The sequence below is a fragment of the Carettochelys insculpta genome, chromosome 13 (assembly GCF_033958435.1).
Source record: "Carettochelys insculpta isolate YL-2023 chromosome 13, ASM3395843v1, whole genome shotgun sequence".
NCBI classification, from domain to species: Eukaryota; Metazoa; Chordata; order Testudines; family Carettochelyidae; genus Carettochelys; species Carettochelys insculpta.
Genome location: NC_134149.1, coordinates 45,746,647 through 45,761,902, shown reverse-complemented (window position 1 = coordinate 45,761,902; position 15,256 = coordinate 45,746,647). Strand labels below are relative to the sequence as shown.

The 15,256-nt window shown below is 46.0% G+C and overlaps 2 protein-coding genes across 5 annotated transcripts; both read right to left on the bottom strand.

Moving 5' to 3' along the window:
• Positions 1-26: 26 nt before the first annotated feature.
• On the bottom strand, positions 27-15,234 carry CMC4 (C-X9-C motif containing 4). 4 transcript variants are annotated; one of them, XM_075008184.1, is made up of 5 exons: positions 15,096-15,234; positions 10,008-10,178; positions 9,798-9,849; positions 8,437-8,504; positions 27-3,763 (listed from the first exon to the last, which is right to left on the bottom strand). In XM_075008184.1, exons 4-5 carry the CDS (start codon positions 8,492-8,494, stop codon positions 3,594-3,596), a joined length of 228 nt encoding a protein of 75 aa, XP_074864285.1. In that variant the 5' UTR covers positions 8,495-8,504; positions 9,798-9,849; positions 10,008-10,178; positions 15,096-15,234; the 3' UTR covers positions 27-3,593. The 4 variants fall into 4 exon arrangements, with proteins under 4 accessions (XP_074864285.1, XP_074864286.1, XP_074864287.1 ...); XM_075008185.1 differs by lacking the exon at positions 15,096-15,234 and having other exon boundaries at positions 10,008-10,254; XM_075008186.1 differs by lacking the exons at positions 9,798-9,849; positions 10,008-10,178 and having other exon boundaries at positions 15,096-15,138.
• MTCP1 (mature T cell proliferation 1) lies at positions 9,582-10,886 on the bottom strand. The gene is made up of 4 exons (XM_075008187.1): positions 10,283-10,886; positions 10,008-10,178; positions 9,798-9,849; positions 9,582-9,716 (listed from the first exon to the last, which is right to left on the bottom strand). The coding sequence occupies exons 1-3, from the start codon at positions 10,400-10,402 to the stop codon at positions 9,802-9,804; spliced, it is 339 nt and encodes a 112-aa protein (XP_074864288.1). The 5' UTR covers positions 10,403-10,886; the 3' UTR covers positions 9,582-9,716; positions 9,798-9,801.
• Positions 15,235-15,256: the final 22 nt, after the last annotated feature.

The following is a 15,256-nucleotide window of genomic DNA, read 5'->3' as shown; positions in this document are numbered from 1 at the left end:
CGTCCAGGAAGAAGGCCTAGATTGTCAGAGCCTACCTCTCACTGAAACCAATGAATTAGGCTCCTAAATACATTTGGAGAGGTGAGCCAGCCTATCCGCAAGGTTTAACTAGGAGTCCATGTAACAGTGGACTTCATACTTCAGTTGGGCTTTGCACTGAATATTAACCTACTGTGTAGGTGCCAGTCATGAGGCAGACATGGGTGAGCTGGGTCCTACCTGAGAGCTTTTAATTTGGTTGTGAAAAAGTTTTTTCCCCCAAACATCTCCCCTTCTGTTTCTGGTCAGCTGACGAGTTCTAATAAGTTGCCTTTCATGCAGCCATCTTAAGTGCAGGCCTGTGAATTCGTGCATTTCTCTGGGAAAATGTGAACCCCAAAGGTAATCATTCTTTTAAGGAATGCTGGCTGGCTTACCTTAATGCTCATCCTTTCCCTCGTTGGCAGTTGGTGCAGTTTCCATCAGCATTGCCTGACTACCAGGTCTTAGATTTCCCTAGATATTTTGTCCTTCAAGGTAAGAAATCAGTGACCCCTTTGTATGCTTATGGTGTGATAGCCACCCTACCAAACATGTCCTAATGTATCTGGAGTAGACACACTGAAAGGAAACTAAGCTGTCATGAGATAAGAAAGAAGATACTCTTACAGATCATTAACTGGTTGAATGCTAGGAAACAAAGGGTTGGAATAAATGGTCAGTTTTACAGGGGAGGTGAACAGCAGGATTCCCCAGCAATCTGTGCTGTTCAGCATATTCATTAGTGAGCTAGAAAAGAGGGTGAAGAGTGTGAGGGCAGAGTTTGCAGATTTTACAAAATTACTCAGAATTGCTAAGGTTAAAGCAGATGGGAAGGGGGGTTCCAAAAGGATCTCACAAAACCAGCAGATGGATGTCTATGCTAATACACATATACAGTGGTAGGAAAATAATCCCATGTATATCTACATACTGCAGGGTCTAAATTAGCTTTTGCCATTTAAGCAAGCAATCTCTGTGTCACCCCAAGTTCTCTGAAAACATCTGCTCAATGTTCAGCAGTAGGGCCTGCCCCCCAAAAAGTTAAAAAAGACAAACTGTCATAGTGCCACTATGTAAATCCATGATATGTCTGCACTCAGAACACTGTCCACTTCTTGTCCAGTCTCAAAAAGAATAGAGTAGAACAGGAAAGGGTTCACAGAAGGGCAACAATAATGATCCAAAACAGCCTGGCTTCCGCATGGGGAGAGATTGAATACAAATAGGAGTGCACAGCTTTACCTGCAGAATCACCACCATGGGGTAACTTGGCATAAGTCTATCAATGGCTATCAGCCAAAATTGCCAGGGTCAGAACTCTGTTTGGGACAAAGCTGGGAGTGGAAGGCAATCCGTAAGTGACTTGGTGTATGCCCTTTCTCCTCTCCACCCCACCACCCTCACTGAAGTGCTGGTAGGGGTCACTGTCAGGACACAAGATACTGAGTAAGAGGGCCCATAGTCTGACTCCATAGGGCAGTTCTTATGGCTTCAAGGCAAAGTCATGGCTGTAAAAAATAGTCCTGGTGGAATTCTGCAACTTATTGCATTTATAGCCATAGTAAAATTGCAGAATTCTCCCCCCAGACTGAAAAAGCCTTTCATTTATGCAGCTGTTTTTCTTAATGGGAAAGGAGGTAAATATTAACTTGCTATAACAGGCTTCAAAGCCACTTCATAATTTTCTTGGCTGTTAATCAAAATGAGAGCCTAGGTCACTCCTAGTGAAGAGGGCCTAAAACATCATAGCCAGGTATAAGGCTGGAGGTGTAGACAAAAAGTATTCAATACTTCACACTAACATAAAGCAGAATTGAGCTGTGAGTAAGAGGGAGGTGCTGCTCACAGAATCTGGCTGAAGAGCTGGTATTGCAGAAATGCATATACTATGAGGAACTAGGCACAAGTCATGCCAACACATTTCAGAAGGGGGATAGTAGAGCATCCTGTTAGGAAACACCTTGATACCAACACTCCCTGAGATAATGGGAACATACTGATCCAGGGTCAAGGTAAGGGCAGGATGACAGCATGACAGGTAGTTATTTTGGTGAAATCAAAATGTACAAAGCAAGGGGTGGTAACTCTGTTGCATCAAGTGTGATAAACAGCTTATTTGTTTATAAAGATGTATCTTGTGGGGTTGTCCTGGTCCAGCCTAGGGAACAGAGGAAAGTCCCATCCATACTGAGCTGAGCCCACTGTAACAGGGATACCTGTACTCTCATAACTAGACAGCTGCTCCAGAGAGCTAGGACTGTGCTTTGACGACAGTAAAGCTGACCTGCTGTACTGTATCTGATTTTGTGATCATTGGGAGGCTTCAAGGTCTGCTGTGATGGCCAGGTGCACAGAGTCCATGCAGCCAGACATCTGATAGTAGCTAACAAAGCACTGTTTCAATAGTAACTGATAACACCACAACAGCTGATGATGCTCCTGTGACAAATTAATTTATCATCACAGGTTTGGGGTATAAAAACATCAAGCAGCTTCCATCAAAGATTTGTGGGTGGAACACCTGAGTTGTGAAATCAGCCGAGCCATGCTCTAAACAGACAATGGAATAAGTACACAGTTGTGAACTCAGATTATTCCAGTCATTTATTTTGTATCATGACAAAACACTAATGTATGTCACCTGTGCCTGTTACGTCCTGTAGTAACTGCAGGGCTCTGTTGTTGTTCATAAAAACAACTAAGTTACGCTTGATTATGTACCGTGGGGTGATCACTACACTAAGATGTTCAGACTCCATAGGGTATAGCTATGTGTAAAGGGGCGCTGTTGTCTAACTGCACATCATTTTGCTGAGATGTTCAGTCATACAAAATGACTGCTCCACTCAACGTGTAAAAATCCATTTTAGATCAGCACCTTGGTGCCTTTTGCGTAAATATTACTTCGCTATTCCACTCCTGCAGCATTCCTGAAATAAAATGCTTCTGCAACATCTTTAAGATCAGGCAAATACTATTGTTCAATGTGGATCAAATATTCATAAATCCAATATATTTCTGCATAGCTAAAGAAACTGAGGCACACTTGAGAATAGAACCTAGAGCTGATGCCTATTCTTGCTTTAATCTCTAGAAAAGCAGATCATGTCTTAAGGAACATATGGCCCAACGATAGGAATATTTCTGCTCCTTGAAGATCTTGTTTACTGCATCATGTTCAATGAAGGCTGAATAAGTTTTATGTTTTACCCTCCCATTCTTACTCCGAGAATGAATTACTGGGCATAATAAGCATCAGAAACAAACTGGATTTAGAGAGATGGAATGCCCCCTAAGGGACAATAGTTTGGGACACAAAACAGAATCCTTTGAACACCCAAACTGCTGTACTGGCATTTTACATTTTAGAGCACAAGATGTTTGGTTCTATGATGGAATCTTGTCAGGCTTCCTCATCCATCTGAAGAATGTGTTATTGTAACAGTTTTATTCCTCACAGTAGCCTCCACTCTGGCCTGAACCCCCTGGGTTTAAAGCTCTGACTTGTTAAATGTCATATGCCACTTGCATGCTACTTTGTAGGAGAGGCCCACGCTCCATAAGCAGCTGTGTTACTGTTGTGCTGCATGAAACCCCTTTGAAGCTGTCTTATGCTTCTCCCTCTCTCTGTCCTCTCTCTCAAACCCTGAACAGCAGACAGATGTGCCCTTGGGGTACCGGGCGCAGCATCTTCGCATCTCTTGGAACGCAGCCTCGCATCTAGTCTCCTGGTAGTTGTTGGCTGTAAAATAAAAGAACGGAGATGCTAATCCTGCAAACTGCATGGACAAGGGGATTTATCTAACACAGGTAAAATCTTTACACTGTGGGTCAGTGCTTAGAAGCTTAGGCCTCTTGTGGCTACTTCCCCTTTCCATCCCCACCCCTTCTCTGCAATAGCTATGCTGCTTAGTTGTGGGAAGAAGGTATCAAGCAGATGAAACGCAAGCGACTGTCTTTAATAGAGGGAGTACAGCTGATGGGTTGCATGACCCACTCCGGTTATGTTTCTACCACCACTAGGTGTAGAACTTCACACTTACTAACAAATCTTTTGGGGATTGCCTGCCCTGCAACCTCGGCTTTGGGCTTGGGTTCAGTTGTCCCATGGATGTATTCCCCATCCGACTCAACTCTAAATGAGTACTGTGAAATTTAAACCTTAGACACCTGATGAAGAACACAGTACAAATGCATGGTTTGTTTTTTTCAGTCAAGTTAGAGGCCCTTGGGCACCATAAGAGGGACCACGGGTGGGTTGCAGCCAGCAAAAAGAATCATTTTGGGGGGCACCTACTGCCTGCTTTCCTGTGTGAAATCCCTCTCTTCACAGTGCCTTCAGTAAGCTCTAATGTGCCAAGACTAGGAACAAGCAACCTTCAAGTGTAAGAAAAGTCGTAACCCTTATACAATGTGTAGTGTCTGGGTTATCTAGGTGCACATAAGCCACACTTACATACTGCATGTGCATTATGACAGCTACACACTGCTCTTTCCATGTGTTTGCACTGCCTGCAGTAGCCAGGTTCTAAGCATCAGCAGTAGTTGTGCCATTCATTGAACCCATTGTGTTCCAGCCTGCCACGTTCTCAAGCTCTGCAGAACTTATCCACCCTTAGGCCCTGGCTGCACTACCTTTTCCTTTCAGATGGGACATATAAATGCAGTCATTCACAGTGCAAATGAATGGCTGGGGGAGAGGGGCACTATGAATATTCAGCATCTCATTTGCATGATGGCAGCCACCCAGCCCATCAAAAGTGCCAATTTCAAAATAAAAATAGCTGTGTAGCCAGGGTTCCTTTGAAAGGGTGCCCCAATTTTGAAAGCACCCTTCTCCCTCCCCCCCAAAAAAATATGGGGCACCCTTCTGAATGAACCCAGGCTACATGGCTATTTTTATTTTGAAAGCAGCACTTTTGACAGTTTGGGTGTGTGTCATTGTGCAAATGCAGTGTTAAATATTCATATCAGCACCTCAGTTGTGTTTTTGAACAGCTGTATTTACATGCTCTTTCCGAAAGGGAGGGGTTGTGTCGCCACGGCCATAGTCTTTACTTTGTGAAGCTGACACAGCTCAGCAGTGGAACATGTTCGATGCTGTAATGTCCCAGAATACTTTGCAGGGCAAACCACCACCTTCAAAGACTAAATTTTGAAGGAGTTGGCCCCTAGCATGACGGAGCAGCTGTTAATACAGGCAGGATGCTGGTGTTCACCAGGAACCGCTCTATCTGCAGGAAGCCTGAGTGGCCAGACATTTGATGACCACTCTGGGTTTACCTTCCCCTTGCTATAAAGTAAGCTGGAAAGGACTAGATTTTTTGTTCCAAAGTGTAACTAAATGTCAATTTCACCACACCCACACCAAAAAAAAAAAAAAGGCACAAAAGATTTCCATTAATAATCAAAATGTCAAGATCAGCACAATAAGAAAAATGCTGCTTGAGTGTTTAATGAGATTTACTTGGTATATTTTGATATGTACTGTTACTTATTTGTGTATTAATGAACATAATTTGTTTTCAAATCTGAACATCACTCGTCATTAAATCACTGACCCCTTTGCCCTTCCCCAGTTCTGTAATTGTGAAAACAAATGGTTAAAATATGTGTAAACCCCACAATTCTCTGCAATTTTGAAAATATAAATTGTTACAAAATGGAAATAATTCATTGAAATGATAAATGAACGAAACTCAAGTTCTGCCAAGCCTAGATTAGAGAGCTGAAGATTGCGCTGCCCCAGCAGATGCTGCTATAATTAGTCCCATGACGAAGGGTTCATTGTGCAGGAGTGAGGCTGCTGGTGGAGCTCGGAATATAGGGTCTGCGTGGGAGGCAGAGTGCTTCAGGTGTTTGTTCAGAGTTACAAACTACCTCCATTCCCAAGGTGTTTGTCACTCCAAAGTTCTACGCCAGGGATTGGGAACCTACATGAATCCAGCCCTCAGCTTCCCCTTGGGTGAGCCTGTGAGGCTTGGGGCTCCCTCCACCAGTGGGGGGAAGGAGCAAGGAGCCCCTGCATGGCTGACTGTGCCTTGGAAGAGAGTGGGGTGGGGAAGGGGGTCCTCCCTCCCCTGGCTGAGCAACTGCAGTACAGGAAATTTAGTGCAAGGGCCTGCAGGCTTTTCCCTTGTGGCTCCCATTGGCCAGGAATTGCGGCCAATGCAAGCTGGGGGCTGGGGACAGTGCCTGCAAGCACAGGATGGTGAGGAGCCACCTGCACCCTGCCTTCCCACCCACACCTGGTATTCTCAGCACCATCCTGCTCCCGTGTAGCCCCCTCCTGCACAATGAACCCTTCATCTTTGGTCCCACCTCAGAGCATAGGGGGCCCCCACAAAAGCAACTAGCCCCTAAGGGTTTAGAAGAGTTAATCAAGCCCTGAGCTGCAGCACCCCCTGCAGGGCAGGAGTGAGAGGGGAACCCTGGTGCCCCGAGTTATGAGTGAGTTGTGTTTTCCTGCTTCGCAGTTGGGGGTCAGCTCAGTGAGGGGCTTTTTGGTTTTGTGTTTTTTCCTTCTCATTTGTATGTGTGGCACCTAAATGATTTTTCTGTGGGTCATTGGCCCTGACCTAGAGAAAGGTTCCCCACCCTGTTCTACACATTGGCTATGGCCACACTTGACCAAAACTTCGAAATGGTCACGCTAATGGCCAAATCAAAGAACACTAATGAGGTGCTGAATTGAATATTCATTGCCTTGTTAGCATTAGTACACTTCCGGACATGGCACTTAGAAAGCGCATGGCTCGGCGTGGCTACACAGGGTCAGGTGAGAGTAATAAGGGATTTCAAAATATGTGGGGTCTTTTTGAAAAGGACCCCTGTGTAGCCTCACCAAGCCACGCGCTTTCAAAGTGCCGCATCCGGAAGCATGCTAATGCTAATGAGGCACTGAATATTCAATTCAGTGCCTCATTAGTATTCTTCGATTTGGCCATTAGCATGGCCATTTCGAAGTTTTGGCCAACTGTGGCTACGGCCATTATCTCCCTCTTCTAACAGGGCTTAATTTTCTCCTAGTGTTCTCTGACTACTCACTTGGGGGCAGTTTCATCACCAGCATGGCCTGATCCCAGTCGCATTAAATGGGGAATATTACTTTTGCCAAAGCTGCTTTGAGGAAGCAAAAATCCCAAAGCCATTTCCGCACCTGAATCTCCAGCTGGGAGCCAGCATGTTAGTTAAGAGAAACAGTCCTTTAAGTAAACACCCTTACAATGTATGTAGTAACTGAAGAGAGATGCTGGCTGCCAAAGGGCTTGCTGGCTGCCACAGGGCTTGTTAGCCCAGCTTTAGCTCTGGCAGCTCCAAGTCATACTAGAAGCACCTGTTGAAGGAGCATGTTATCATAGAATCCTAGGATGGGAAGAGACCTCAGGAGGTCATCTAGTCCAGCCCCCTGCCTACAGCAGGATCAGCCCCAACTAAATCATCCCAGCCAGAACTACGTCAAGCCAGGACTTCAAAACCTCTAGGGACGGAGACTCCACCACCTCTCTCGGTAACACATTCAAGTGCTTTCACCACCCTCCTGGGGAAATAGTTATTGCTAACATCCAACCTACACCTCTCCTTCTGTAACTTTATACCATTGCTTCTTGTTCTCCCATCTGTCACCACTGAGAATAGTCTCTCTCCATCCTCTTTAGAACCCCCCTTCAGGAGGTTGAAGGCTGCTATCAAATCACCCCTCAGTCTTCTCTCAGCAAACTAAAAAGCCCAAACCTTTCACCCTCTCCTCATAGGTCATGTGCTCCAGCCCCCTAATAATTTTTGTTGCCCTCCGCTGAACCTTCTCCAGTGCTTCCACATCCCTTCTATACTTGGGGGGGGGGCCCAAAACTGGATGCAATACTCCAGATGTGGCCTCACCAGGTATGTAAATCCGCAGTATGTAACACTGTGATACATATTTGTTATTTTCAAAGGAAGTTCAGAACATTCTTCATAATCACTGGATGACCTAGGGGCACCCCTTTATATGTCATTGCTAGCCCCTTGTGCCATATAGGTATAAGTAGGAACTTCTTTTTTTTCCTGAGTCTGCAGGATCCAGTCATCTTCTAAGACTCACCCAGTTTTCTTTGCCAAGGGTGAGTAAAGTGACACCCCCCACCTGCCACAAAATTCAGGTTACTACACACTTTAATGCACACTGCATCACCACTGCTTCTCCTACATCTCTCTCTCCAGACATACAAATCAGTACTCTCCTTTATTGTAACAAACTCTTTGTTATACAATAGTGGAGTCTAGTTACAGCCAGTCTGATTTTACAACTACATTACATTTGCTGCTAAATAATTTTTTGTCCTTGCCGTCTTCCTTTTGCCAGGGAGAAAGGAGGATGGGGTTAAATTACAAAACTAAAAAGACCAACCAAAAAGAAAAGAGTGCACATGGTACCTTGCAAGCATTTCTGTATTTCACAGGCTTGTTTCTGGCAGGGATCCTTCTGGGGCATATCCACCGAACTAGAATGACAGAAAACGTTACTGCTCAAATAGTGGGGGTTTGCCTTTTCTCTCGGGACTGAGGCTTAGAACCTAGGGAGCTCCCATTTTCCCAGCTCATGCACCTTTCCTCACATTGGACACGTCTCCATTCAAAGCCAGTCTCTTGCTGATGTAGGGTCACTGCAAGACACACCAAGAATCCCGTATCCCAACAAGCTGACCAAACAGCCTTCACCCCATTCCTGTCCTCCACTGGCCCTCAGAGCAGCAATGCTTTACACACCCTAGGACATCACTGGGGACAGCTAAAGTCAAGCAAGAAATGAAAAGTGGAGGATGGGCATGCTGAATGGCTCATCTTGTAAAACAGGAAGATGGTCAGATCTAATTCTTTTTTAGTCTGGGAATTAGTGAAGTCTCATCCCTGCTGAATCTGAAGGATGCTTAAATGAACATGGCTATTTAACAGTTCACCTCAACTCTTGATGTATCAGCATTGCTGGGGTGAGTGTCACTGGTACGGAAACAGCATTTGTCATGAAACTTCCTCTGGAGCAGAATTTTATAAAAAAAATAAACAAAAAAAAAAACAGTTTTTGTGATCCTAAAAAAGTATGCCGTTTTTAAAGAAAATGTCTTTGTGATTGGTATATTAAAACAGCCTAGCAAAAAACGCAGCAGGTGACCCTACTGAATTCAAGTCTCTTTCAGATAAGGTTTTTGACACACAATTTAACCTGCCTGCCATCATGAGACTTTGAGATCAAAACGAAAGCCAAGGTGGATGGGGCCAGTAGCCCTGTGGAAGACACCAAAGAAAAGGCAGATGCTGCAAGAAGTGGTGTTGGAGCATCGCTCGTTCCTGTGAGACACCATTAAGCCAAAGTGCCCAGACAGCAGTAGGGGATGCTGATGTGCTCTCCTGCGGACAGGACGCGAACCTGACATTCTGACCACTCATGGTCATTAACAATCCTATGACACTTTGCAAAACAGATGGGGTATGAGCCCCAGTATCCTGGCCAAACTCCCATCAGGGAAATTAGATCTTGCCTACCTAAAACTGCCCCTTGTAGTTTGAATTGAACATGATATTCTTCTTCACTGCCTGTCCTAAACACTGTGTGTGCTGCTGTGTGCTGTTCAACAGCTGCCACCTCCCACCTCGGGAGATGGGAGAATCAGAGCGTGTACAAAACAAACAGGGACATCTTCCTAGAGTCACTGCTCCTGCAAGACAAAATTTCATATTAAAGGACCACCACAAATAGTTAAAGAAGAGTAAGAAAAAGGGGAAATGGTGACACTTACCAGGTTAATCACCGGGCACAAGTCTAAGCAGCAGCTCTTCAACTCCCCCAATCTGTAAATGCCAAGGAAAAGTTCAGTACAGCTAACCCACTGCAGCAAAGAGCTCATATACCTCAGTAACAATAGTCCTTTGCCATTCTACAGTGCCTTTCCTCAAGGGTTTCCATCACTTCCCAAACATGAATGACTCAGGTCTGCCACCAGCCTTACCATTAGGTGGTGCTGTATCTCCCAAACACGAGAGTTACTGTCCCTGTACTGCTCGCCCTCAGAAAGCTGCCACATGTGAGGCAGCTGGGATGGGGGAAGCTGGCTGGGTCGAACTGCCTCACCCAGGGGGACCCGAACTCGTCGAATCCGGGCCCTCAAGGTACCTGCCTCCTAGGGGAAAGTACACAAGAGAAGACTGGTCAGTTATTAGCAGTGCAGGAAAGACATCCACAATATCAGAACTCAGATCACTGAGAAGCTGGAAAGTCACTTGCCTCTTCCACAGCCACGAGCCATGTTTTACGACGTTCATCACAGTAGACGCCTACCCGTCGCACCCACAGATGGATGGGTGGAGCACCAGCATCCCCTCCTTCTGCCATTCCCTCAACCATGTGTTATGACACTCCCACTAGGCATGCAGCATCAACACACAGGCACACGCATGTTTCCCCTCAGTTCTGAACAAATTCACGGAGCAAACCGTTAGGACGAAAAACTACTTGTGTTCAGTGGTGCCATTATGTGCTCACAGGAAGAGTCACTAGCAACGTACCCAAAAGTCAATCAGGAAACTAGTAAGATATGCAAATATCATGGAGATGCTCCCACTGGGACATACACAGTTTGTAAGGCAGTTTGGGATGCTTGGTGCTATATAACCATCATTGCATCTCTTTACAACCCTGTGTATACAACATCCGGCTCTGCTGGTCTGCTTGTCATTCTGGGCACTTGCAGTGCCGCCACTTTGAACCATCAAATGTCTTTGAAAGGTGGTGAGAACTGCCCATTCGTTCAGGGTTCTTATTGATAACCATTACACTTTGTGCATTTCAGACCTTAGCTGCTAATTGAAGGGTCACTGATACTCGCAAGTGCAACCGAATGTTAATCACTAAGATGGCTTTTTCTTTAGGATTTTTGTTTATCAGCCCATTGAAGAATGGCAACAGCTGACTCATTAATATAAGATCAAGAAAATAATTCTCTTTACAACTACATGGGGTAATCAAAAGAGTGGAGTCTTGGTTCTATTTTTAAAGTGGGGGAAAAGAATTAAGAACTAATCAGTTTTAGTTCTTTCTGAAATAGACTAAAAGCAATATCCCAGTGAAATACTGTGATCTCAGCCAGATATCTTGTGGACGTACAAGGTAAACATTGCATGTGAGTAATCACATCTGGGTACAAAAACAGGGAATGTTCAGGAAGAGAAAAAATTAATTGTCTCAGTGCAACATACCAGGGAAAATGCACTCTTTTGCTATCCTGTACATCTCAGAAATACCAAATGAATTGGACCAGTGGCACTTCCAGGAAATCAGGAACGAAGTCATTCAACACAAGGCATTGTATAATGATCTGTAAAGGATATGGTGAGGTTTCTACCATACTATTCATTCTGAAAGATCTCCAGGCACTTTACAGTCTTGTATGGATTCACAGGCTATGCTCAAGAATCACTTTGTCCAGCACTAACACATGGACCATCACAGCACATCTTAAGCCAGCAGAATGTAATGACCCAAGTTGGAATTTGGCCAGGATACTGCCCAGTTTCACAGGTTTCATAACAACCATGAGCGCTCAAGATCTTGATTTTATGTCAGTTGAAAGACAGAAACTCCGATAGCACAGTTGCACCCCCCCCCCCCCCCCCACACACACAACACCACATTGGGGCATCAGCTCAGGTCAGTAGTGACTGACACCTATTGGCTCATCAGCTCTACTTCCTACAGCATCTGAGTTTCCCTTGGTGGCCTATCATCCAAGTACTGACCCAGTTTGAGCTTGTTTCGCTAAATCCAACAGGATCACAGCAGAGGGTGGTGTGACTGACGTCTCCTACAAAGACTACAAATAATATTAGATTATCCTTGTATTAGAAAAATAAAGGTCAATATTTATTTGCTCTGAATATGGTGCTAGCAAAACGTACAGCAAGAGCAACAGCTGTGCAACTTTCCATTTTATTCTGGGAGTATAATAAAGTAAAATCTCATTCTGTGGACAAGTTAGTGACAGAGAAGTGCCAGCTGATTTGTAAAAAATCTGCAGAATCATAATTTCAATGGCAGAGACTCACATGGATGCATTCCAGTAACTTCTGACAGGATGCTGATGTCTTAACCAATATCTCTGTACAACTCTTCTAGCGTAAAACCCCCAAAACCTAATAATCTGTACAAGTGAACGGCTTCTTTTTTGCCAATGATGGCAAATCACTTTGAAGGACTCCTTCCATTTACAGTAATCCATAATATCAAAAAAGTCAAACAGGTATCCAGATATGAATGTGAACTGGTGACACAGCATGGTCAGTCAATGGCCGTGATTTTAAGACATTTTCTCTACTATATGTTTACATAATTGCTCTAGGCTTCTCACGTTGCATACCCTTGTGTTTGTGGGAGAAAGGACTTTCAAATGCTACCCAACAGGACCTGTTTCCAAATACAATGTTATCAAAATGTCCACCACATGGAAGACCTGGATCTGCAGGGGAGGACCTGTTCTCCACCATGCTTGAGAGGGTGACACCACTGAAGTTATGATCCTATAGATTTTTATGAGTCAAATGACACCTCCCTTACCTTTCTATCATTATCTTGCCCATAGAATTCTGCATACTTCCAGACTATTTACTGACCCACAAATGTACTCCAACCCTGCCCTGAATTTCACAGGTGAATTCAGTCTCCATGGTCCACTCAGACCTGCCTTCTTGTATGAGAATGCCAACAAGATGCCCAGTTAGAGACAGGTATGGTCTTGAGGACATGGATATTTGTCAGCTGGAACTGGAGCAATAAATGCCTTTCTTTAAAAGCAAGAAAGCAAACATGGATGTAATCTGAAAAAAATAAAGAGCAGGGAGATTCGCCCCTAAAACTTGAGGATATCTTGAAGGGAGAAAACACACAAAACTCCATTTCTTGATTCTACTGAGAGGGCAAACAGCTTACAGGAAGCAGCAGCAGAAGGGAGACATGGTTACTATCTTATTTTACAATATTAGAACCCTTCCTTATTTTCTACAGCTTGGTCCCACGTCATTCTAAATGGAATCATTAACCAGCCTGATATTTGCAGAATTAAATAATCACTCATCATCAGTCCTATATACTAATCAACATGTTTGCAGAGATGAGTGCAGGTGTTCACCTCATCTCAGTATTAGGTCATTGGAGTTTACAGGAGTCCCAGGACCCCAGCAGATTTCATATATAGTCATGAAAATATGTGGTAGGAGGGCTAGATAAATATAGTTTATTAGCTTTTAAGATTCATGAAATAAGTAACGTAAAAGGGAAAATGAAGAAATTGTTCTAGCTGGATCTCAGACAATTGCCAGAAGTACAGTTCACTGAGTGCTAAACAGTCTGTGCCTTTGTGAAACTTGTTTTGCAAAAGTTTGCAGTATCCAGGACCTCCTATTGTTTTCACTGGCATCTGTTGGGTGCTGATCATTTTAAAAAATCTGGCCCTTTCATTAAAGTGGCTAAATGGGAATTGAGCTCATCCTGAAAACATAGCCCCATCAATCCTAAGCCAGACTGGATCTGGCAAGCGTCATTAGTCAGATGAGCCATCCAGTATTCCAAGAACACGTTTAGCCACTCTATCTGGAGCACAAACAGAGAAGAGGGCTCTACCACACACTCAGCTTTCCACATTGCTCAAATTATTCAGGTATAGAAGAGGTTCACTAAGCAGATATAGTTGACCACAAGTTAGGAATCAAAGATCTAGGTGTGATGGGACCACTTGAAACAGGAAGGCAAATGGAGCACAGCATGGAAAGAGCAAGGCAGACATTGGGTGGGCAAGCAGAGAAGCAGAAGAGGACTAGCACACAAGGGCCGTGTCTTCACTAGCCAAAAACTTCAAAATGGCCATGCAAATGGCCATTTCGAAGTTTACGAATGAAGCGCTGAAATACATATTCAGCGCCTCATTAGCATGCGGGCAGCCGCGGTGCTTCGAAATTGACGTGGCTCGCCGCTGCGCGGCTCGTCCAGACGGGGCTCCTTTTCGAAAGGACCCCGCCGACTTCGAAGTCCCCTTATTCCTATGAGCAGATGGGAATAAGGGGCCTTCGAAGTAGGCGGGGTCCTTTCGAAAAGGAGCCCCGTCGGGACGAGACGCGTCAATTTGGAAGTGCTGCGGCCGCCCGCATGCTAATAAGGTGCTGACTATGTATTTCAGCGCTTCGTTCGTCAACTTCGAAATGGCCATTTGCATGGCCATTTCAAAGTTTTTGGCTAGTGCAGACGTAGCCAAGCAGACGTAGAGGAAGGAGGGAGAAACAATGGCATTTGAAAGAAAATGTGTTGCAGCTCCACAAGGCATTACTGGTGTCCCACCATACAGAACTACCACCACCAATGCTTGCTGCTCAGAGTCATCTACCACCCCTTGGCCACCAGACTACTGCAGGGCAGGAAGCTGAAGTCATGGTGAACAAACAAAATGCTTCACAAGGGGACCGGCCTGGGCGCTGGGGGACAGAGCCTCTCAAGGCAGAGCTCACTGATGCCCAAAGGCAATGCAACCCCTTCACCGTGAGGCTTTAAAATCTACCCTGCAAGCCCTTTCCCAAGCGAACGAGCCAGGCCTTCAGCCATGGGCGCGCGGCATCCGAGGCGTGTCAGAGCCAAACCAGCTGCCGGCCTTTGCCCCCCCCGCCCCCGCCCGGGGCACGGCAGGGCGAGATCCTCACCCCACGCCTCCCCGCCAGTGGCAAAGCCGCCCGGTCAGAGCGCAGTGCCCCACTGCCCGAGCGGGGGTTAGCGGGGAGCCCCACAGTCCCCAGGGCCCTGCGAGCCCCCTCCTTGGCCGGCCTCGCTCCCCGCTTTTCCCCACGGGAGTGGGGCACCCTCGCTTCTGCACGCCGGGGGGCGGGGACCCCACTTCCCTCCCCGCCACTTCCTGTGTCTCACTGAAACGCCGGCTGCCTCCTTCCTAGGAACGGCCCAGCCGGGGGAGGGAACCAGCCAGCCCGGCCCCGGGGCTGCAGCCCCCCAGCCAGACGCATGCAGCTGAGGAGACGCCCCGCCCGCCCCTCTCCTAGTCACCTACCTGCAGCCCCCAGCCAGGTAACGGCCACCACCGTGTGCGCCGCTCAAACCCCTTCCCGGCCCCCCTCCTCCCCTACACCTCCCGGCCCGGGGCGGCTCGGAGATCCAGCAGCCAGCACACACTGCTCCCGCCCGCGGACTCTGCCCTCCGCACCCCGCAGA

Coding starts and splice junctions, on each gene's coding strand:
- CMC4 (XM_075008184.1), bottom strand. CDS start 8,494: ATGCCCCAGAAGGATCCCTGCCAGAAACAAGCCTGTGAAATACAGAAA. Junction 3,764..8,436: donor AATACAGAAATGCTTGCAAG/GTACCATGTGCA, acceptor TTTATTTTACAG/CCAACAACTACCAGGAGACT.
- MTCP1 (XM_075008187.1), bottom strand. CDS start 10,402: ATGGTTGAGGGAATGGCAGAAGGAGGGGATGCTGGTGCTCCACCCATC. Junction 10,179..10,282: donor GGCTCGTGGCTGTGGAAGAG/GCAAGTGACTTT, acceptor ACTTTCCCCTAG/GAGGCAGGTACCTTGAGGGC. Junction 9,850..10,007: donor AGATACAGCACCACCTAATG/GTAAGGCTGGTG, acceptor TGGCATTTACAG/ATTGGGGGAGTTGAAGAGCT.